Genomic DNA, 24,666 nt, shown 5'->3' with positions numbered 1-24,666 from the left:
AATCTGGTGATATAAGCAGGAAACCTTTTGAGTGTTCAGCTTAGAGGCAACACCTGATGAGGCAGAGGTAGATGGGCAAGTGATCTGCAGCCAGGTGGGAGGCCCTCCACTGTCAGTATGCAGGCAGCCAAGCCTAACAGCATCAATCAAAACACTTTATTGTAGAGTAATTAAAGTGATTGTAAAGGTTATTTTTTTTTTAAATATCAAACTTATTATTATTATTACCTGCAATGGTTTTGCACAGAGAAACCCCAATCTTCCTCTTCTTGGGTCTCCGGCTGGTGCTCCTGGCTCCTCCCCCTACTGAGTGCCCCCAGAACAAGCTGCTGGCTCTGGGGGCACCCCATGTGTGCTCACTCCCGAGCCACTTCTGTGTGTCTTTAAGACACAGAAATGGCTGCTCAGCCCTGCCTCCCCCTCCCTCCCTACTGGCTTTGATTGACAGCAGTGGGAGCCAATAGCTCCTGCTGCTGTGTTTCAGCCAGTGAGGAGGCAGAGAACTGAGAGAGCTTCTGCTCTTGTGCACATTGCTGGATCGGTATCAGGCTCAGGTGAGTATAAGGGGGGGGGGGGGGGGGAGCTGCACACTGAAGGTTTTTTTTACCTTCATACATAGAATGCATGAAGATAAAAAAAAACCTTCAGCCTTTGCTGGGATAGGGACAGAAAAAATAATCTAATAATCCAAAAAGAGAATATTCCCTCTTTTTTCAACTACCTATGTGTGCAACAACAAAAAAATCCCCATATATTTCTAAACGTGAACTACCAGAAAATCATAAAGTCCAAAGTCCCAATAATCAGAACAAAATCATAAAAGTCCAGTGTCTCAATAATCAAAATAATGAAACCAAAAAGTTATGAATCTTGCAACGTTGATTGTGTTCAGTGAATTATGTGAAAAACCTCAAAGAAAAAGAAACTCACAATAGTGCATTACCGTAATAGAATCAGAAGAAAAAAAAAAAAAAAAAAAAAATATATATCTTATATATATACGCTTACATGCACACACAAATGTGTATCATAGAATTGTGCCACATTTTTTCCACACCGGAAAAAATCTCTTATGATTAAGTCCCGAAAGTGACGAAACGCGTCAGGAGGAAGTGACGTCATACGTAAGAAACAGGAACCGGAAGTGTTACAGCGGCCATCTTTGTTGGGGAATCGCTGGATACCTGTGTATGAACTGCCTGGAAAACTGGGGGAACTGCCTGGTAATCCCCATTAAGTGGGGTTCTCTGCTCTAATCGCATATTTTTATGTAAGAAGATTCATTAAAATGCTATTTTAAATACATGGAGGTATATCATGGCAAATATTTATTATACTGGAGCCTGGTAAAACCATGATTACAGACCTGTGAAAGTGGATGGCATTATAACATCACCCTGACAATAAGTGCAAGGAGGAGAGGAGGAGAAAGTTCTTTTGGAGGATTTCTACTAAATATATTATAAAGGCGTGGTTTTTCTCTACGGTTGGTAAGGGTATATTTGCCTTACTCACTAGAAGTGTCACGTGTGGATAGCAATTTCACTGAGTGTTTCACTTCAGGATTTCAGAGTTTTTTGAGCACAAGTATTTTTATTAATTGTTTGGAAGGTTTTCACTAGTGTGTCACTATCACTTAGTGTGGCACAATTCTATGATACACATTTGTGTGTGCATGTAAGCGTATATATATAAGATATTTTTTTTTTTTTTTTTTTCTTCTGATTCTATTACGGTAATGCACTATTGTGAGTTTCTTTTTCTTTGAGGTTTTTCACATAATTCACTGAACACAATCAACGTTGCAAGATTCATAACTTTTTGGTTTCATTATTTTGATTATTGAGACACTGGACTTTTATGATTTTGTTCTGATTATTGGGACTTTGGACTTTATGATTTTCTGGTAGTTCACGTTTAGAAATATATGGGGATTTTTTTGTTGTTGCACACATAGGTAGTTGAAAAAAGAGGGAATATTCTCTTTTTGGATTAATTTATTTTATTATTCACTTTCAAGGGTTGAAAGTTTTTTCCAATTTGGAATTAGTGTAGGTTTAAAGGGTATTTATCTGATATCACATTCACATTGCATTTATAAGAAAAAATAATCTGACAGCAATTTCAACCATTCCCTATTCTATCCAAAACAAAGAAAAATTAGAGGTGTAAACTGCCAGCCTCTAAAATATTGCCCTCAGTCTTGTTAGGACTCCTCTTTGTTTGACACTGGTCAAGTTGCAGTTATGAATTTGATTCAGGCATCCTGAAAGCCGCATGCTGCCTTTGTTTTAACACAACACAACGGTACCACATCTGTGTGTATTTCACTGTGTGGTGCCCATAGTATTATTCATGGCAAGCACTGAAGGGCCGTTATGAGGCTTTACAAACACTGCTTAAATGCCACTTAACCCCTTGGTGCCGGCACATCCCGACCCTTTAAGGGTTTCAGAAGCCGGGAGGTGGGGTGGGGTGGGGTTGGGTTTAGGGTCATGTGACCGCTGTGACATGCCGTCACAGCGGTCACATGATCGAGAAAGGTCCCAATCGAAAAAGGAGATCAGGACCTTTCCATGAGTACCAGACATGGGTGCTGGGAGTGTACAGGGCGCGCTCTCAGCACATATGTTTTTTTTATAGAACGCAAATGCGTGGCTACTCGGCGTCTACACCCAGACGCTGGGAGGCAGCAGATTTGCGTTCGGCCGGCGCCAAGAGGTTAAACAAGCATAAGTGAATGGGCATTAAATGCGATCCCTGCTTTTGCATTTATTGCATATTTGCATAATCCTCCAGAAACTGTAAAAATGTAATAAACGCTCTCAAGAATCGTAAAATCAAACAAAATATTACATTTAAACATATGGAAGGCTATCACTTCATCACTAGAGAAAAAAAGCCCACACAAATCACTATGTTGTCGAAGTTGGTTTATCACAAGTATCAACCTAAACCATCTGTAATAATCTAATTCATCTTAATTAATTGTCAGTATCTAATATTAGGCAATTTGTATAATCCAAAGAGAGAATATTAAATTGCACAGCCTGCTTCTATGAAATATACAAAAGAACTGCCTTCTGGAAATAAATCTGAACCAGATTTCAACAAGGAGATTATAAATGCTGAGTTATGATTTTGCTATCCAGGGAGATCAGAAATGAACATTTGAAAAGTAAATAAGTAACAGTCTGCTGAGAGCTGCATCAGTTCTGCCAAAGCACTGCAAGGAACATTAACCTCATGGTACAATTTTATTTTGCACTATATTCACAGTTTATGCTAATAAAACATACCGTTCAGTCAGTACCATGCCCGTGGTTTATGCTATTTTTATGAGTTACACTTTGTATTGTCCAGTAGGACATAAAACACCTGCACATGTATAGTCTCATGAGTTCCATGTATACTGTGCTTTGTGTGATTTTCATATCAATAGGCTGTATAATACATTGCAAAAGGACGGTGATCGTCTAACAGAATTCTTTGTGGTTAGGTTAAATATTTAAATGTTGGTCTATCATCTTTCAGAAAAATCAATAGATTGCTGTAATTTGTATTACATGCAATATGGAATATACATGTAACGTCCTCTAGGTTAGCTAGATAGGTTTTGTTGTTTTATTTTTTTTTATAGATAAAGATTGAGTAGCATGAGTAGCAGCCTGGGATGAGTCAGCCTAGAAGTGAGGTGGGAGTTCACCTCAGGACTGGTTGGGAGGTTCTACAGGTCAAGACTTCCCACCTTTCCAGAAACCTGAGAACGTTCTGGAACAGGGGAGGAGGAGGGGAAGAGGCCCAGATCTGAATGTTTGAGGGATCTTTTCCAATCCCCTGGCATGAGGCTGAGCATGGTGATCAGGGCAACCCTAAATTATGACGTAGCCAAGGGAGAGAGGGATGTCAGGTGGAAAATGGATTGAGAGAAGGCTGGAGTATGGAGCCTGGGAAGGGGTCCCAGGGAGGGGAGCCTACCTACAGACAGGATGCTGGACGGGAGGATCTCTACTGCCTCAACATCTCCTTGGGTGAACAACCTGTTAGTAGAGAAGGAACCAGTCCAATGTAAGGCCTCAAAGCAACCACCAACCCACCATGCTATCAGGCGTGGACAGTGTGAATATTCCTACACCCCCTGGACCAGATAAGGGAAGAGGGTGGTCAGGTACAATACCCAAATAGTCTTCATCTAGGACTGCTTAACTGCAAGCTCTTGGGACCCCCTTGCTCAGGGATACCTCAGCACAGCTGGGTAAAGAGGAGGATTCAACTGGGGTCTGAGGAGGTACACCAAAAAAGGGAGAGTGCTTTATTTTTGCCAGTCCACCTTTTTTTGTACATAGTTGCTAAGAAGTTCATCCTCAAGTTCTACAGTTCCTAGGGCATCCTATATACCCCCAGACCCAATCAAAGTTGTTAACCACTCAATAAAAACAACTAAAAACCAGCTTGAGCGCTGTTTTACTGACTCTGGAAATACAAGTGTGGAAAATGTGTGTTACCTGGCCTTGCAGAGCATAGGTGGACCCAAATCAAATCCAGTGGTCCTTACGATGGTTGTGCTACATACAGTATATAGGCAGAAAGATAATTGCATGGCAGTAGCCTTGCAGTTCAGAGTTCCTTTGTTTTGTTTGCTCCTGTGGAGACTATATTTGTACAAACAAAAGCAGGGGAGGAGGAACAATGCAATATAACTATAGTGCAATATACCAGGTTGAAAGGCTTTATTAAAACAGCAAAAATGCTACTCACAAACCAAAGGTAAAGCAAAGCACTGCATTGAGACAGTTGAGTCCATGCTGGGGCTGTACATTTTATGAATTATGATATTACCACAAAGGTCTAAGAAACCCAAAATGTCAGTAAAAAATGCACTAAAGTTAATTTTAGGGTATACAACACAATAAATTACCAAATATTTTGATAACATATAAAAGACGAGGTGGCACTGAGTAAATACATACCAAACATGTCAAACCTATAGGTCATAAGTTTAGTGTTACAGAGGAAGTCTGGTGCTAGAATTATTGTTCTCACTCCGCTGTGCGCAGTGATATGTAACATGCATCGCAATCAACATTTTCGTGTGTAGGCGCCCCTGACACACGGGTTTATGTTTGCACATGCTTATATGTGGGGTGGGGGAGGCCTCAAAATGTTTTTGGGGGGGATTTTATGTGCTTGAGTGTAACTTTAATTTTTGCAGTTTAATTTTGTTTGTTTTTTTGCCCCCTTGATTTTTGGTGACAGGTTTTCTTTAATGAGACATCCAGGATCTAAATGACCCTGGATGTCTCCTGTGTGTTCCACTGAATGTGGCCGGGGCCACTGACATGGTGACCCAGAAGTGATGTCAAACCTGTCCAGGTCAGCAACTTGTGTTCCCTCTCCTCCCTCCCCTCCACTTGCCAGCACACTCTATGTCGGTTCAAGGCCCAAAGATGGGTAAGCAGAGCCCAGGATACATGGTGGGAGTGCTGTTACCAAGGTTGTGTGGAAGCAATCGGGAGGCAGCACAGCCACTCGAATAATTCCACCTGACAGGTAGCAGCCTGCTTGTCAGACTTGCACACAATCCCAGTAGCTGCATCAACCAGGAATATGTGTAAAACCCCAAGCTGCCAGGTCCGTACAGACTTGGCAGCGAAAGGATGTTGAAAAATAATAGATGTGATAACTGGATCAACAAGTGAAAATAAAGGAAAAAAAGCCCCACAAAAAGGAAACACAGCTTTAAATTTCAGCTTGAGTGACTGATCTCTGTAAATAACCTTTTTTTTTTTACAACACTCTGTAAGTAGCCTATAGCTCCTCCTACTGGTTGGATAATATTCACATGAAATATTTCATTTATGCATTGTATTAAATATTGTTTTTTCTAGCCTTGAACACATTGTATATTATAATATTCACTATACAACAGCAAACAGGATAAGTATATATGTTATATTTTTTGTTAAAAAAATAAATAAAAATAATATAAATCTAAAAATAAACCCAGCACATCTGGAGCCTAAAGTTTGCTTCAACAGAAATGGTATATTGTATATGCCTTTTCATCCCTGATAGCAAATGTCTTCTGTTTGGTTGGATAGGTATATTGATTCCTGTCCTTTTTTGTTACATTACAAAATCCAAAACAGCTGGCAGTAGCATTAAGGATATGTGATGTAAAGAATAAATTACATTTTTAAAAGTCTTTTTTCAGCTTCTGTCATATTGTTAATTACAGATTATATTACTGAGTGGTCTTTGTCATCTTTCACTTCTAAGATTTAACCATATTGTCAAAGGAGTTACATGTATGGGTTGACATTCCCACTTCAGCTAGATTTTTCTTCCAGGGTCTCATAGCTGCATGAACTGAACTTCTGGTTTGTATCTTCTGCCAGCAAAAAGTGTAGGACTTAGATTTTAATTTTATGGCGGACCGAGTGGAGTGGTGATTAACTGTAGAAGCTCTGCACCGGAATGCTGTTGTCACTGCACTTCATTCATGCCAAGCTCACTATTCTCTCTGTTTCATTATTTTTAATAAAAGAACTGGCATGATCTAGGATAGACAGTGATGGAGGGGTTGGGTGGGAATAAAATAGCATAGCTTACAACTGTGCCTCATTTGAAGGAACTGTCCCTTTTGTGAAAAGAAAATCCTCTATTCCTTTTTTACCTCCTCTGATGCCCCTATTTTTAAAGCACATTATTAGGCAAACCAACCCTCGCTAGTGAAGATTGGTAATCCACCAATGTAGTCTGGTCTTGTTGCCACTACTTGCTATCACATCATGTCATCACACATCCCTGGAGTCTTCTGGACCTTTATAAGGTACTACTGATGGACAACCAATGGGAAATGTCTATGTCACCAGGGAGTGGCATGGGTACCAAAAGAAGGCTTCTGCAGGAGGCTGCAATGCATCGGTATGTGCCGGCATTGATTCCTCTTTTATGCTTTGGATGAAATAAAATTAAATTTCTCTAATTTTTGAGATGCTGTGGTGCCAGCTGTACACTTTTACATGGGATATTAACGAGTTTGTTTTTCAAGGACAAAACCTTTAGGCAAGTTAAAGGGGAGCGGGTTTTTTTAATCGTTTTTGTTTAGACCGGTACCTGGAGATCAAGTTTACCTACCAAATGTGTAAGACTTCATGTACACGAGCAGCTCCTAAACTCCATTTTTTTGCCAAAGCTCCTAAACTCAACTCCATAAAAACCTGTGTTCATGTACACATAGGCTTTTAGCAGAGTTTAGGAGCTGCTGCATTTAGGTGAAGTTAAACCTCCCTCTCCTGGTTGTGGAAGAATCACATTCACGATAGGAATGTTTTGACCGCCGATCGTGGGAATCCGCAAACCACAGCAAAATCGCTGTACCTCGGTTGCTGCGTTTTGCTGCGATTTGCGTTTTCCCACTGCTGGCGGTCAGGGTAGGCTCATGTACATGGAGCCTTATACTGCACTAAACCCTCCATCCCACCTCCAAACTATTGCTTTTGATATTTTGATAAAGCTGGTATATGCCTTCGTTTACATGGGCATACTTAAGCATACACCTGTGTGGACTGTGTTTACAAGCAGTCCTATTCATGTCTAGTGTGCATTCATTTGGGGACCCTCACCTGCACAGCTGAAATGGATGGGACAGAGCACCTGTGCATCTCTATGTAGACATGGCTCTTGCAGGGATGTATGCTTTAGGTATGCCCATGTGAAAGAGGTCTAAAGGTGAAATAGTGGTGAAAAAAATGACTTGTGGGTGTAAACATTTATTTTTTTGTATTAATTTTTTCTGCTGCTCATAACTAGAGAGTGTGGTAGTAGTGTTTACTATGCCTATATACTTTTGCCTCTGTCTTATCACATGAAGATTGAGGTGTAAAATAGGAAGAATTTTAAAAATGTGAGCAACATTTTCACTATCATTAAAAGGTATATGTGCCGGTTCACATATATGCAGATTGGATGCGGTTTGAACTGCATCCAATCTGCATGACATGTGAAATAACATTGCTTTCTATGAAACCTGTTCACATATGTCTGGTACACTGGCGGTACTGATTCATTGTGGATTCAGTGCAATTTGAAAAAGAGTCATATATGGTTTCTGAGCAGTGCCTTCAGATTCAGGTACAAATTACAGGCTATTGACTTCTATGGGAACCGTTTCTAAACCGCATAATTGTGAACAGGAAAAAATCCTGAGCTAATCCTGTCCTGAACCTGCTTTAACCCTGACATGAACCGCTGAACAACTACTGTGTACATTATCTGTAAAACCTGAGCTTCAATCCACACCGCACATGTATGAATCCGCTCTAAAAGTGCACATATTGTGGATCTTCTTGTCTCGTGTTTTTAGATACAGTATAACATTCAATCGGTTAATGTCTTAGGACAGCAGCAACCTGCTGGTTTGCAATGAAAATGGTATTCTGACCTTGAGAATATCAGATTGTAAACAGTGAAAACCGAGACCTATCTTCCACAACGTACACTCAACTGTGTCCTTATTTGAATCTCAGAGGCTGGTGCACATATCGGAGTTGGCCAGAATACTTATGATGTGTTGCTTTTAATCTTGTGTCTAACAGCTGCATTTGGTATTTCCTGGAGATTTGATATCTGAACATGCAATACAGTATGTAACTTTGAAAAGAGATGTCTAACATTTCAGCACTGTAACTGTGCATACAAAGTTGCGAAAACTATAAATTTTAAAGGGAATTGCATAATTGTACATATGGGGACTTTGGTATGCCAGTAAGGAGTGCAAACAACTTTATACAGTCGTACTTCTAAAAAAAGAAAAAAGGGGACCACACAGCAAATATTAAACTTTTATTAATACAATTACAAACACAACCTAAATATACAAAAATACAAACAGTACTCAGTCGTCAAAAACATATTCATATAAAACAGTAACCTGCCTCTATAATACATAAACAGGTAAAAAAAACATTTGGGTTTTTCTCATGGTGTCTGTAGAAGACCCAGACTGGACCATACAGTGATAGGTTTTTTTTTTTTCAAACAGATTTCTCTATCCTCTATCCATACAAACAGTGTGGATAGAGGAATCCCCCCTGCTGAGCTATTGTATTCTGAAAGCTGCAAGTGCCCATTGGCTTATTTGAGGCAGACAATATTCAGCCAATCAACTTTTGCCAAGCCAACATGTCTACCCACTAGTAGAATTTCAACAATATCGATATTGATAAACAAACCAATACTCAATTGGTGGGTAATATGGTAATAGTAAACCTGTAGAGAATAAAAGGATATGATAGCTGAACTATAGAGGAAATATGCACGTATTGAGTAGCATAGAAGTGAATGCAAACCCAAGGGAGGCAAAAGGAGGATTAGTCAATCAAAGAGATAGGTAAACCAACAAACTGTTGCTCCATATGTATTGTGGCAGAGTCACTTGGTTAAGAGCTGCTGGGTTGACCACTGTAGGGGCCTTACCTCAGGGCATGGAAAAAAAAATAATCTTCCAGTGGGGCTCCCTACCCACTGCAAGGGTTAAATACTAATTAGGTCTAGGGCTAGAGGAATAAGGTGTAATAACTTATCCCTTCCTCTGGAAAGTTCCCTCCATTTGTGTGACCTATCCCCTGCAGCATCCTTTCTAAGGTGCTATGGCCTGCAGTTGCACTCTTACCTCCCAATATACAATGCAGGGTTAATGACCCTGCATTGTACCTGATGACGTTGAGGGACCGCCTGCAGCCAGGGAGAAGAGCAGAGTCCCAGAGTCTCTTTACGCCAGTAATATGGTAATTAATACAGCATCTTCCTCCACACCCTAGAGTGAACAAGCATTTACCCAACTACGAGAGTATTTTTTCTTTCCATCCCAGTACAGGGCTTTAAATAGAGGTACATCCATTAAACATGAGAGTGCTGCCTACCAAAAAAGAAATTTCATATTATCGCATTACAGATGGCATACATACTGTGTATACATTGCACTCAATTAGTACCAAACAGAAACATCAGCACATAACTATCTGACCTGTCTTTGGTATCTGAAAAGTACTACTATACTTGTGTATGTGTTTAGAGAATACACTTCTTTGGATTCCACCCAAACATTGTTATGAGCTTTGTCTTGTATTGTCACTAATGGTTCACCCATGATAATTGCATCATGAACAGAGATTTCAATTATGCCTTGGCTTGTTACAACATTGGAGGACAATGGTGGGGAGATCTGTAGCCCTGCCAAGGCTGGGTCCTGACTTGTATGGATCTATGCAACTTTTTACTAACAAATTTAGAACACCTCGCTTAATTCTCTATAGAAATATAAAGATATTATGAAAGCTGGCAAACAGTTACATTTGCCTGAGCCAACACAAAACTGAACATACTCTTCAAAGGTAAACACTAATATGCTACAACAGTTAACTAAAGGATAGCCATACGTAGATTTCTCCATTCATGGAACATAGATGGAGGAATTCCCACTTCTGACTATTGTATTCAAGCAGCAGTGATACCCACTGCTGTTTGAATACAGGAAATATGATTTATCTGATTGCTTGACTGTTTACAGCCAATCTCCAGCCTATAATTTTTCACCTGGATCTTTGAATTGTTCAGTTGATGTCTGTCGAACCGTGTATGACCAGCTTAGCAGACATTATTTATGTTTCTATTATTACAATGTAGAGTATTTGGTATTTTGATGGACTACAGAGTTTTGTATGCCTTGAGCCAAAACAAATTAAAAAATTATGTATATGTTATATGACCAAAAGATCCATAAACTTTCATAATTTAAGTTTGCTTTTCCTTTCTAAAAGAAAACAGTTTTAGACCCTCAAATTTCACCCTGATAAATCAATTGGTCTTATTCATTAGGGAGGAATGGAAGTGATAGATTTGTGACAGCAGTTTCCTTGATAGATATGAAGTGAGAGTGTTTCTTGTGTGGTCAGAGAACTCCAGCGACCCTCATTTGAAAATAAAGTGAGTCATTAGAGCTGGGAATAGGAAAGAAATTGTTTAAATAATAACAGCATAACAGTTTCCTTCTGAGCTGTGACTTTCCAAGTTGGAATGCGATTCTGAATAGTTCTCCTATTCAAGTCAATGCGTTTCTGAATAATTTTTATTATCTTCTCTCTAGCTTATCCCTCCCTTTTCCTCTTGTCTTATAGATTTACACAGACTGGGCAAATCACTACCTAGCAAAGTCTGGTCACAAGAGGCTGATTAAGGATTTACAACAAGATATTGCTGATGGTGTCCTGCTGGCAGAGATCATTCAGATCATTGGTGAGTGTCAGTGTGTGAGCAGCAGGGAAGTAGCTGGGTGGCAGTATAACTTTTAGACATGAAAAGGTTAAACATAATGTGTGTTTCAATATGTCTGCACTGCAGTTACTAATTCCAGATGTCTTCCTCAAGCTCAAACCATTCTGTGAGTTTGTTTGGAAATTCGCTAGCATTAAAATATTGGGAAGTAACTGACCAAAATTTTACAACGGCTTCACTGTATTCTCCACATGCTGAAATGTCAGAGAGGAAGACTTGATCAAGCCATACGTCTCCCATGTGGGCATTTTGTGTGCTGGAGGGAATGAGTCTTTTCTGAGATGCCTTGAAACATTATCCCTGGCCATGGATAGACAATCGGGGAGGATTTCATGTCAGCAGTTACTTGGCAGGGCCAGGAAAATTAGCAGTAGATCACATTCACACTTCCAGTGTTGTAGAGTGTGTATGGCTGTGGTGTGTCTGATAGTAAGAGAGACTGCTGAATGGGGACTGGCGTGCTGGAGGTAATAGAATACACTTTGACTTAACTAGCAACTGAAGTGTCATTACTCCTTTCACTAACTCACCTCTGCTTTTCTGTTCAGCAAATGAAAAGATTGAAGATATCAATGGCTGTCCGAAGAGCCAGTCCCAGATGGTAAGTCCAGTCTTTTCTAAATAGATATCCTATTGTATTTGACTACTAATATATATATATATATATATATATATATATATATATATATATATATTTATTTTTTTTACTTGAGATGTCTGAATCTAAATTTGGCAGGCCATACACACACACACACACACACACATATATATATATATATATATATATATATATATATATATATATATATATATAAAATATTTTTTTTTTTTTTTTTACTTGAGATGTCTGAATGTAAATTTGGCAGCATTCTTTTCTTCATTTGAAATCATTAGCGTATAGCATTATAATAATAATAACAACAATAAATTATTATTATTATTATTATTATTAATAATAATAATAATAATAATAATATTAGAATCATATACTGTTTTGCACCACAGCAGTCCATAGCACTTTAGGGATTATTTTATTGTTGTTGTTGTTGTTATTGTTATTATTATTATTATTATCATCATTTCTGCTTGTGTGGCACCAGAGCAGTCCATAGCATTTTAATATTATAATTACTGCTGTTATTAATATTTGTATTATTATCATCCTCTGTTTTCATGGCTCCACAGCAGTCCATGGCACTTTATTATTATTATTATTATTATTATTATTATTGGTATTATTATCATCTTCTGCTTGTATGGCACCTCAGCAGCCCATAGCACTTCTCATCAGGAAATTGCAATAGATATACAGTATATTAAAGTACTGTTAATTAGGGAATTAGTCTAGCCCAATACAGATTTCATTCTAGGGGCAGTTATTATAACGGGTGGCTATCTCTAGTCCTTGAGGGCTACATACAGAGCAGGGTTTTTGGGATTCCTTATATCCTATTTGCTTCATATACGCCGGTTAATTCAAGATACGTTAAAAAGCGGAGAGCTGTGGCTCGTGAGTTGCAGTATTTGACACTTCATGAATAAAATTTGTCTGTGAGGACTGCCTTTGTGTCCCATAGCAAGCATGATATTCTTGACTGTTTTATGGTAAAAATCTAGCGGCATGGGCAAACACACATTCAAATTTTTTAATTCTCTTTCATGCATAGGGCATGTAAGCCTTAACAGAAATGCATAACCCCTAATGCCGTGTTTACATTGGCATTTTATTAGATAAAACTGGCTTGTCTCTAAGTAGGCCATACACATAAACATTGTTTTCATTCATTCTGCAAACTGATTAAAAAAACAGATTCCTCCATTCATGTTATGAAGCTGCAGCTATTGTATGTAAAAATACAGAAAAAACACCTGCATATGAATGGATGGTGCTGCTGTTTGGCTGAAAAAAAAATGTTTTAACATACAACAGAGAGAAGGTCCTCCTTTTAACGCATCATCAAGGGTAACTTGAAAAAAATCACAAGTCAATTAAATTACATGCTAGGGAGATGCATTTAAGGTGTATGTGACTTTATGGAATATATTTTCCATGAACAGCAAACTGGCTAGGGTCAATAAAGCTCCCGAGTACTTGAAAACACAGTAAATATAAAGAGCTCTGAAGTGTGCGTGCATTTTAACATAAATGCTGCTGACAGCACCATTGTGGTCTGCAGCCTCTACCTACAGCCTCTTTGTCATGGTAAAAGTACCAGCCATTTGGGTACTACATATATAAGGAAATACATGGCTCTGTACCACAAAACTTGGTGGGAGCAGCACCTCAGTGAGACAAGTCAGCAGTAAAATGCCCGCACTGCTCCTTCTTGTTCCTCGCCTTCTGCATCTTCCCCCTTCAAAACATTCTCTTATTGCACCTGTCACAACATCTGCACCCTCTAGTGACAGGGAGAGAAGGTGGTTTCAGAGGTTTAGGATACACTAGGGCAGGGGCGGACTGACAACTCATGGGGCCCCCGGGCAATAGGGGATCATGGGGCGCCTGTATCCTTGCCCAAACTCAAAAAAGCCTATGAAAAAGGTACCAGGGGCATCTCATGAGGCCCCCTACTGACCCCAGGCCCTCGTGCAGTGCCCGAGTTTCCAAATGGTCAGTCCGCCCCTGCACTAGGGTTGATTTACCAAAACTGGAGAGTGCAAAATCTGGTGCAGCCCTGCAAACCAATCAACTTCCATTTTTTTTTGTCAAAGCTTAATCGAACAAACTGAAGTTAGAAGCTGATTGGCTACCATGCACAGCTGCTCCAGATTTTGCACTCTCCAGTTTTAGTAAATCAACACAAGTCAAGTGGGAAAGATTGTCATGGGACCATGCTAAGGAGAGTCAAGTAAAGGCTTGATCCTCTGTAGAATCCTTCGATGGGGACAGTGCAGTCACCTGTACCTCCTGTGCCTCATCCTTTTCCCCATGCATCTCAGAGCATATACAACATCCCAGACTAAATTTTGCCGCCATTACAAGCTCCTTCTACTATTCCTGGCCTATTACAGTGCTCTGGCACTGTAAATGTGTCACACAAAGTTTTAGGAAAAGCTTTGGCCTTAGGCTGCCCATCCTTCAACAATGCAGGTGAAGGGTAAGCAGAAGCAAAGAGAGGGGAAAATTCTATGGCCAGGGGGAAGGGCAGGCAGCAGAAAAAAGTTAAATATTGAATCTTACAGCTATAGGCTGCCTGTCATTCTTCAAATCTTTATTAATGGCAAACATGAGAGCAGCAGTCTAGAAAGGTCCTGGCGATCTAGGTTTCTTCACCCTGTCAGTGGTGAATTGCGCAATAGGTAGTGAAGTGGCTGACAAAGCCTTTCTCATCTTACTCCTTCCAGCAGCAGAGCAGCCACTGCCAGCAAGTACTGCTAACACAGCCTCTTCCTCCACCCCTTCAAGGATGCATGGCAGCAACTTTTGCTTTAATAATTAAATTTAATAATGAAATAAATTAAATTTAATAATATTATAGCAATTGATGGGTAATGGGTAGTGTGGGCTGGTTTTCTGGCATAGAGAATGGTTCAGTGATATGAAGTGTTCACACAGCTGATAGGTACAGTGGGTTCAATATTGGTTATGGTAGTACAGTGGGCAGCAGAGCCTTCTAAACAAGACCTAATCACTTTCCAAGAACATCAGTTCTCTTGAGCACTGCCATCTTTTTAAAGACCAAGTTTGTAGAGCATTAATACAGCACAAATGCCAGCAGCATACCTACTGAAGTATGGCATCATCCCTTAGTGTATGAAATATGGCTGTGTTGCATGTTTTGAGTGAAGGCATCATGATGCCAGACTTCAGTAACTTGGCTTCCGTAACATTGAGAGGGTAGTGGAAGTAATTGCTCTCGCTAAGGATATCAGAATATGGAAGTTAAGAAGTAGGGACAAATGGAGTCATTTCAGATTAATGTGGACTGTTTAGGTCAAATTTTTTAAAAAAAGTCACATGATTGCCATGTCAGCACCAACATAGTGATCAATGCCTTTGTTGATAAACATAGGCAAACCTAACGCTGACCCTAAAACTAACCCTAGTGCTAACCCTAACCTTTTACCAATAAGCCATGTGATCAGCTGTTAGCATTAATGTGGTTATCACATAGCTTTGTTGGTAATTTTATTCATCTGGTACAACAGGTCTGGGATGGCTTAAAGCCCCACTCTAGGCAAAAACTATTTTTTCCGCACTCCTCCCTTCCACCCCTCTCAAACTCATCCTGACAGCCCTTTTTTCCCTCACCTGGAGAAAACATGTATACTCACCTAAGTGCCCCACCTAAGTCCATTGGTACCACAAGTTCTGGTACAGGGAATGGCCAGTTCAGCACTGTGATAGTGCCCCAAGACCACTGGTCCCTTGCCGCCCTCCACCTGTGATGACATCAGTCCCATTTTTTCTCCTGAGATGATCCTTGCAGGAAGAGAAGAGACGAAGTCTCAGGCCAATGGCACCATGTGACATCAGCTTTAGGTAAGTAAAAAAAGACATTTACCTAATTGCTTCATTAAAAAAAAAAAAACTAAGGTGGGATGGGAGGGAGGAATGGCAGGGGGATGTGCTTATGCTGGAGAGGGACTTTAAATGAGCTTCCCTAACCCTCAGGAGCCCTGTCAGTCGCTAAAATCTTAACGTTCCTTTCTCTGACCCCAATGCAATTTTTCTTAAGTACAGAGTTCAAATACGGTGTAAAAAACTTTGTTTATACGTTGGATTATATCATTTTTGTTGAGCACATGCAGCCCTTGTGCGGGAAGCTTTTCTCTCACTGAAATCCTTACAGTCTTGTATCAATGTCCATGTCAGAGTTATTTAAAGAAGAAAAGGAATGTGCATTTATGGCAAGTGACCTAACAACTGTATTTTAAAAATAAATAACTCAGCTGTAAGGACACTTAAAAGTAGGACTGTCCATAATTCTACGTTTTTCACAAATGAACATACTTGGGTCATACCAAGGATGGTTTCCTTTTCAAGGATATTATATTAACTATAGGCATTTGCTCATATGCCACAGACTGCCAGCTACATTAATGAAAACATTCATGAGAGTGTATGTACAAACCAGCTGGAAAACTTGGCTAACACAATTTTGTATTAGGTTTATCTGAATCGACCCTCTCTAACCCAACAACAAATATTACTACTATTTCGAAATGAGCATATAAGATCTATGTTTTTAAATGTTGCAAAGTTCTTAAAGTCGGCAATCACTAAACTATCATATAAGCTTTAACATGTTAATTTTATATTGTAAAGTGCTGCACAAACTGCTGATGCTGTACAATTCCTGTATAATAATAATAATAGTCATTCCAAAGGTCAATATTAATAATTCCCACAGTTTCATCAAAGTAATCCCTTGTAATTCTGCCATTGAGATCGTTGTTCAGGCACGTCTTGCCATGGGGTGACTATGCCCTGTCTGCCAAATGTGCTCCAGCATTGTCACCCTGTCACACAAGCTTATGATGAAGGCCACAATTGCACATTTTAATGCAGGCATGGTTCACTGTTGTCACAGTCAGGAAACCTACCCCGAGAAATGAGATGCAGCCATCTCTGGAGGGCATGCATGTGGAGAGGAAGTTATTGCAAAAAGGCTGTAAGAGATCAGCAGTACTGTGATGCAACAGAGAATGAAAAAAGGTGAAATGGGGTTCCATACAGCCTGACACATCCCGTACATTCTAACAGGCCTCCCAGCCTGATATGACACTGTATGTAGTATTATCCTGGAAGAAAAGAACCATAGATACCCCCATATAACACTGCAATTTATATATGTGAATGTATATGTAATGTATATAGTATTTGAGAGATATATAGGAACATGTAGTTCTCCATTACACAATGTTTAAGAGAGAATCTGACTGCAGCCATACTGAGGCCAGCAGAGACTACTAGTATCAGGCAGAGGCCATACTGGCTATATGCCTACAGTCCTCCTAGTATAGGGTGCATGATTGTGTATGAGCCTCTCCCTCCATTGTCTTCTTGATGAACATTCCAAACATGACCAAACAGCTCCAGATCCATATGGGAGCTCCTTTCTCCTTCCAGCCACACCTGCACTGGCTAGAGGTGGTGATCGGCACATCTTGGGGATTGTTAATCCCTCATAGCACACATGTACTACTCTTAGGTTCCCATTGGATAGATGAAATGTAGGGATGCTCATTCTCTGCCTCCTGTTGGAGCTCGGCATCACCACATCCAGGCAACCCTCTCCCACAGTATGTTAGGACAGGCTGGGACCCAGGTCTCCTTGCTGATTTACTGGGACCCCAGCCCGGTACAGTAGGATGATCTGTACCCCCTATCAACACACCTGCTTTAAAAGGTTAGTGCCTGAGAATAGCTAAATACACAGTTACAATAGATATATTTGAAAAGCCAGGATGTTGAATCCTGTTCAATCAATCAAATTATTTATATATCCTGCCTCATTGCATTGAAAGGAAGATGACTGCATTATTTATGGTTCGGTTTTACACTCTTATGTGTGACCTGCCTGCACATTGGACAATTAATTGTTAGTATGATAAGGCTGACTTATAAGCAAGCTGAAGGGAGAGCGGTAACACTGAAAAGGTGGGAAAATCTGATTGTAAGACAAGGATATATTTGTGTTTAGTTCAGGAGTCTACACATCTGACCAGCTACAGGATATTACCTGGCCCACACCAACTTGTCCTGTATTTGCCTCCACCAACACCACAACAGTTAATGACACTGAGCAGCCAGGACACATAGGAGAAGATTTGCTAAAACTGGTGCACATAGAATCTGGTGCAGTCCTGCATAGTAACCAATCAGCTTCTAGGTTTTTTCTTAAAGCTTAACTGAACAAGCTGAAGTTAAAAACTGATTGGTTACTGTGCAAAAGCAGATTCTGTGTGCACCAGTTTTAGTAAATCACCCCCAAAGTGTCACTCGCTGCTATGGTTCTGGCAGCCTCCTGACCACATCATGGAAATGTGTGACACTGATCCAAGGTGTCAGCATCCAGGGTCACTATAGCATTCAGGAGAGTACCTGCTATTCCTCCTGCCCTCTGTCTATACCTGCTCTGCCTCCTACTCTGTGCCATGCTGCAACTGTAGTAAAGATTGTATGGTGGGACAGGGGTACCAAGGTCTTTGATGAGAAGGGTGGACTGGATATGATGAGAGGAGGGAAGACTCTGATGTGAAAGAGGAGCTCTAATGTGATGGGGGGAACTCTAAAGTGAAGGGGGTCCCAATAGAAGGGGAGCTGATGTGAAAAGGGGGCTCTGATGTTAAAGAGGAGACTTCTGATGTGAACGGGGTGGGAGGGGGTCTTTGAATGTGAAATTATTTCTTAGAGTGTTTTATTCATTTCATTACATTTTAGTCATTCATTTTCAGCCCACAAATGTACAATGTGGACCTCATACTGAAAAGATTGGAGAGCCCTGATTTAAATAATTGACTGGTGTTCTGCTTTAATAGCTGTTTTAGAAGAAGTATACATAATCATGAATTTTGCTGAATGTGTTTCGGTGCCACTAATAGTACTATTGCTCATGTTCTGTCCTCTGTACTTGATGGCTTATAGGTAATTCATCTGAATCAACTGAACTCTTTTTTTTCTGTAGTGCATTTAAAATGCTGTCCACACACCTAGTCTTCAATTTGTTTTTTTAAAAAGGGCAATATTCAGCTTCAAGTACAAAGGTCCATAGGTCCTGTTTCCCCTGATGACAGCTGATTATATGAAAGTATACATTCAGAAATGGCAAGAAATTAAATTACTATAGCATGTAGAACTGATTTCTTTAAATCACATCACTTACAGATGTAACGATTAAGTGTATTTCTATAAAATGATCTTCTGGGCGGAGAGGAATCACATGATTGCACCTGTTTAGCTGCAGATAGATATTCTTAGAACACATATCCTTGAAGTTACAGTAGGTCACTGTATCTTGTAACTTAGAACATGCTTGTCATGCTGCAGATATTGTAGATATCTGGAATGCTTGGACTAAAAACACAAACAAAGACACATTCCCAGCTCAGCAGTTGCAAAATACTTTATATTGCATTTTACAAATAAAAAAAGCCATGCTATGTAAAACATTGTAAGAATGTCTGGGTCTGATTACTGTAAGCCCAATACAAGGCGTTTTCTTTAGCTATGTCATAGTGAGATTTAAATGCTAATAGTCACTTTCAGAAGGCCAAGCTTTATTTAATAATCCAAAAGCATTCAGATTAAAATATTAATCTACCAGTTGTGTAAGGCAATGGCAGTAATGGATTATGGGGCTTGATCACAGATATGTAGTCATTACACTGCTGGGCTTATTTATTGTTAAAAAGGTCAATGTGCAAAATACATTAAACTGCGACAACTAGTTAACATCAAGTTCACTTTGATCAAATTACACTATACTGAAATCAGTTATTTTTCAGGAATATATAGCACTTTGTACATTATTATTTACATTTCCTTGCTAAATTATATCTTAATTTTTCTTTTTTTGTAATTTGGATAGAATAGGAGGTGACTAAAAGTTACAATTATTTTGCTGTCTATAGCATTTAGGAAATTTCCTATCTTGAGACACTACATGAAATCAGAAGATGACTTTTACCCCCCCCCCCCCAATAATACTGTAGCTGCTCACGTTTAATATTAGGACATTTAACTGTCCAGGGATCCAGTTGTGTCTTCTCCGCAATTCTTCAATCGGCTGTCGGGTGCTGGTGCTGCCATCTTGATTTAGGAAACCGGCAGTGAAGCCTTACAGCTTCACAGTCGGTTCCCTACTGCACAGAGGCCAAAATCTTCTGGGACCTGGGATGTCTCCCAGAGGGCTGTGGGGGGGTGTCGAACTGTTGGTTCAGTTCGCAAACTGAGCCGGAAGTGGGAGCAGGTGCCTGTCAAAAACAGGTACCCCCCCCTCAAGAAAAAAAAAGGTGCCAAATGTGGAGGGGAGAAGGCATATAAGGGGAGCTTCTACGTTTGGGTTGAACTTCGCTTTAAAGTAAAGGAAAAACTCTCTTGAGGAACATTCACACTATGTGTGTCTGCAGTTCAGCTGCATTTTATTTGAACTGTATTTGTAATGTTAGATTTTCCCCTACTTTGAGTCCTGGTGACAATGGTCACCAAAACAATTAGAGAGGGTAAATCTTCCCATTTGGGACAAAGACAGCTCTCAACCAAAACTGAAAGAAAAAGTTTTAAGTACACTTTAAAGCCCCATGCATACTGGGCTCTTCTAAATGGTGTTCTCCTGGCAGGAGAAAGGCAGCTTCAAAAATGTGCCTAAGCCACATTTTTGTAAACATGTTTAGGTGCGTCAGTCGCTTGGGCATTCATTCCTTTCTTTGGCCAGAATATGAATTTATTCTGGCCATTGAAATGAATAAACGCTCAAACACTAAATGCGCCTAGCACTTTGGCTAGATGGATTTTGAAGCGTTTACATGCATTTCAGCATGTTTTGGTGTTTTTTCAGCCTCAACGCTCCACGCTTGAATGCACAAGGGATGTTTTTTCTGCCTCTAATGTCACCTGGCTCTAAACTCCTGTAAATGCATATGGACACATAGGCTAAAACAGGTAAAACAGGAGTTTTTGAGAGATCAAGAGTGCATGGGGCCTTAAGAGAAATTAAACTTCTCCTTTTAGCCATAATGTGTTAGTATGCACAACATATTGGCACATTATGGAAGATTTACCTGTCTAGTGATCTCTTCCAGCACTGGCTGTCAGTGCCCCCCTTGGCCATGAACTTGGCCATCTCCTCCCTGTCTTCCTTCTAGGCTGGTGTTAGAAAAAATGGAGCGCCGTACAGTCTACCTGACAGCCCCCGCAAATATCAAATTATATTTTCACTTAAATGCCATGATTTTCAACCATGGCAGAATCTATACCCTCACTACGTCTGTCTCCTGACACCTGTTTTTTAATTTTTTTTTAATTAGTGAGCGACAATTATACATTGCAAGACAGCCCTGCAACTGTGAGCCAAGTGTTTGGCTTGCAGTTGCAGATGCAGATCGGCCCCATTGAACTCAATGGGGTGTTTGACAGGTGGTGATGGCTGTCAAACTCTGCAGCCTGCATTAAAAATGCTGCAGCTGTGAAGTAAGGCTTTGCAGACAAGCCATGTATACAGCCCTGCCTGACTTTATTGTTAGGATTTGGTGCACAGCCAGGGATAAGGGTAAATCCATGGCTCAGCCACCCATGCATAGTGCTTGTGGTGCCATTAATTGTTAATGGTGCCCCAAATGCAGTTAGCAGACCCGTGTTTTGTCATGTGCAAACTTGCAAAGCTGCACACCTGAAAAGGTTCTAGAGCTTCTTTGGTGCGTCAAGTGAATGGGCTTCTCTATGTGTAAAAGGCAAGCAAAAGACAAGCAAAAGAAAAAATGGAACATGTATTCTCACTAAGTGAAGTGCGAATGCAGCCTCAGGGGTGGCATATAGAAATTGCTGGGCAGAGATGCCTGTCAGCTGGAGGGAGAGGTGTAGTCACTGGCTCCTACCTCCAATCACCCCCTCTCTGAATCCTGAACTTCCTACAGTTTCACTGCCCCAACTACCCCAAGCCCCCCCCCCACACACACACACACACACACACACACACACACACACATGCTCACCTCTGCTGCAGATACACTAATCCATTCAAGACCCGGCAGGGGTAGAGACTCTGCAGCTGTCCCCAGTGCTCCAAAATCATTGGACAGTTGGCAAGTATGTAGAACCGATCCCCCCGCAGAACAGCCAAAGGGAGAAAGTCAAGTCAGGTCACAAAGCAATACAGATGCCCCTCCTGCTTTTCAGATGCCCAACCCCCCTTTTGAATTGATGGGGTCCAAAACATAGAATCTGTTTCCAGATCCAGACTCTTTGGCAGCGGTTGTGGCTAGGCTACAATACCATCACATTCATGCACAGAGCATGCCATAAATGTACGCTGACCTGCCCATGCCTGGTAGACATGGAAAAGGGTTTATGACAAAAGAGACCAGTAGGATCTTTTCTGTAATAAAAATCCAATCTGTTAGTGTTTTTTTATTCTTTTAGGTTTAATTCCACTTTAAAGTGTTACTAAACCTACTACAGTAAAATCAGTCTGTATATGTATTAAAGCTTGCTTGTAATACTTACTGTGGAACCTAAGGGATTAATCCTCCACATTGTGTAAAAAGTCTGTTTGATCCTGTCTTCTCTGATCCTCCTCTTCTTCCACAGTCCTCAATCCATCTACTAATAGTACATAGCCCTAGGAGACACTCTGCAGGTGCTCAGTTTGGTGTGTATTGCTAGAGAGTTTTCTTTTTTTGGGAGGGTGCATGTGATTGGCACAGGGCTAATCAGCACTGTCCAGGCAGAGGGTCAGGTTTCATGCAGCCTCATAGGACAGTCAAAGGAGAATGAGAACTCCTCCAAGATTATCCAGTGCTCAGCCAAACACTGATAGAAGTCACAAGACTGCTGTATACTGCTAATGCGAAAACATATTTAGCCGTTTATATTTACTAAAATAATTGCCTTTTCATGTTGTATGTATGTACTGTGGGAGACCAGATGGAGTGAATGCAGACTCCTTTGTTTAGTAACGCTTTGGGGATCGTTTACTAAAGCTGGTTCACTCAGAATCTGGTGCAGCTTTACATGGTAGCCAATCAGCTTCTAACCTCAGCTTGTTTAATTAAGCTTTAGAAATAAAAGCTGTAAGCTGATTGGTTTCTTTGCAGAGCTGCATGAGATTCTGAATGAGCCAGCTCTAGTAAATAAATCCCACTAAGTCCATTATCAGTTAACACTGGCTGATAATTACTGTGTGACTACTAAAACTACCATCTGAGATTGTAGTTTACCAGAAAGACAGTTAGCCCCAGCTCTAGTGTTTTTAGTGTTTGGGGGGGGGGGAGGGGGGGGGGGTTTATCCAACCTGACTATCCATATTCACACCAATCCCCACAGTAGGCATTCAAACTATCCTGATACTCCAAACCATTATTTATCCTTTTCCCAATATACATGTATGGTAGCAACTGTTACTTGTCAATGAATATAGTTATTCATCCAACATCTATAGTTGTGAGTTAAATAGTGCTGTCATTATTTCAATATAAGGCAGCGCTCAGAAGCATAACTGCAGTTTGATTTATTGCTAATAGACTTGTATATTTGAGTAGTTAGAGTTGAAACAGTCAAAGTGAATACCCGCTGATGTGGAAGTCTCACAGCAATTTATGCTGCTTGGAAACTCTTTGCTAACTGTCAGCGCTGGTACTATGTTCTTTTGATGGTAGATTTCACTGTGTGGGTTATGGCTCTTTTTTTTTAATTCTGCATGAATAAGAAAATCCTACTGAAGGGTTCTTATACAGCCACAGGAAATGAGCTGGATTTAAATAGCAGCAAAAATGTGTATACCTGGTGAAAGATCTCTAACCCCTGCTAGCTCTTGATAGACCCTCTCTCCTTGAAGGGGTATGGCAGTATAAGAAAAAGTAGGGACAGTAGGTGCATACTGGTAAGTACACCTCTTAGTTAAATGTGTAATATAGATGGATGATGAAAAATGTCCAATAAAAAGTCCAACTACTTAGGGCAAGCTGATCCAGGAGCAGAAGCAAGCTCTAATATACAGGGAAACAACGAGAAAAAGGAAAATTGCCTTAAGTCTAGCATAATAAAACCATTCATTAAAAACCCAATGGGGCCACTAACATGTAAGTTAAAGACAGGCTCTTCTAAGTAGCGATGGAAAGTGGAAGTTGACATCTGCATGGTGAAACACCAGGGGTCCACTGGAGACCACTACCATGGAGGAGGAAGCCAGCTACTACTCATCCGGGATTGCGGTGGAATGCAGCTTGCAGTGCAGAGTCTGTGGGATGACGTCACCAAGGGAAGGAAAGCAACGTATTTTGGAGCATGCACAATGCGGTGTCCAAGCATACATGCTCCTTTCTCAAGCATTCGCATTTGGGTTTGGGTTTTTAAGAAATGTGTTTTTATTTTGCTACACTTTGAGGTGCTTTTCCCTTTATTCATTGTTTTCCAATATAAGAACATACTGTTGATTACACAATCTCTCCTTAGATACCAGAGAAGGCATCAAACCATGCATGTCATTTTGTGTCAGTGTCAGGATTTCAATGCTTGGGGTTAAACTACTGGTAAGCTAAAGTGAAAGGGAAATGTGTCATCAAGACAGGAAGAAATCTCTGAGGAACGCAGATCGCAATGTTGAGGAAGGCTAGCAAGACAGTCAGTATTTTATTGCTTTCTGTGTTCCTGTTGGAGATTTTTTCCTC

The 24,666-nt window shown here is 40.3% G+C and overlaps 1 protein-coding gene across 15 annotated transcripts in view; it reads left to right on the top strand.

Moving 5' to 3' along the window:
• NAV3 (neuron navigator 3) overlaps positions 1 to 24,666 on the top strand; it is an 833,019-nt gene that overhangs the window by 550,621 nt on the left and 257,732 nt on the right. For all 15 annotated transcript variants that reach the window (XM_089674062.1, XM_089674060.1, XM_089674057.1 and 12 more), the window contains 2 exons: positions 11,181 to 11,298; positions 11,886 to 11,938. In XM_089674062.1, the coding sequence (XP_089530188.1) occupies positions 11,181 to 11,298; positions 11,886 to 11,938 (171 nt within the window). The remainder of the gene's footprint in view (positions 1 to 11,180; positions 11,299 to 11,885; positions 11,939 to 24,666) is intronic.

Source organism: Staurois parvus, unplaced genomic scaffold, assembly GCF_062004578.1.
Source record: "Staurois parvus isolate SC_StPar_1 unplaced genomic scaffold, SC_StPar_1.0 ptg000147l, whole genome shotgun sequence".
In the NCBI taxonomy this organism is placed as follows: domain Eukaryota; kingdom Metazoa; phylum Chordata; class Amphibia; order Anura; family Ranidae; genus Staurois; species Staurois parvus.
This window is presented reverse-complemented; position numbering and strand designations above follow the sequence as displayed.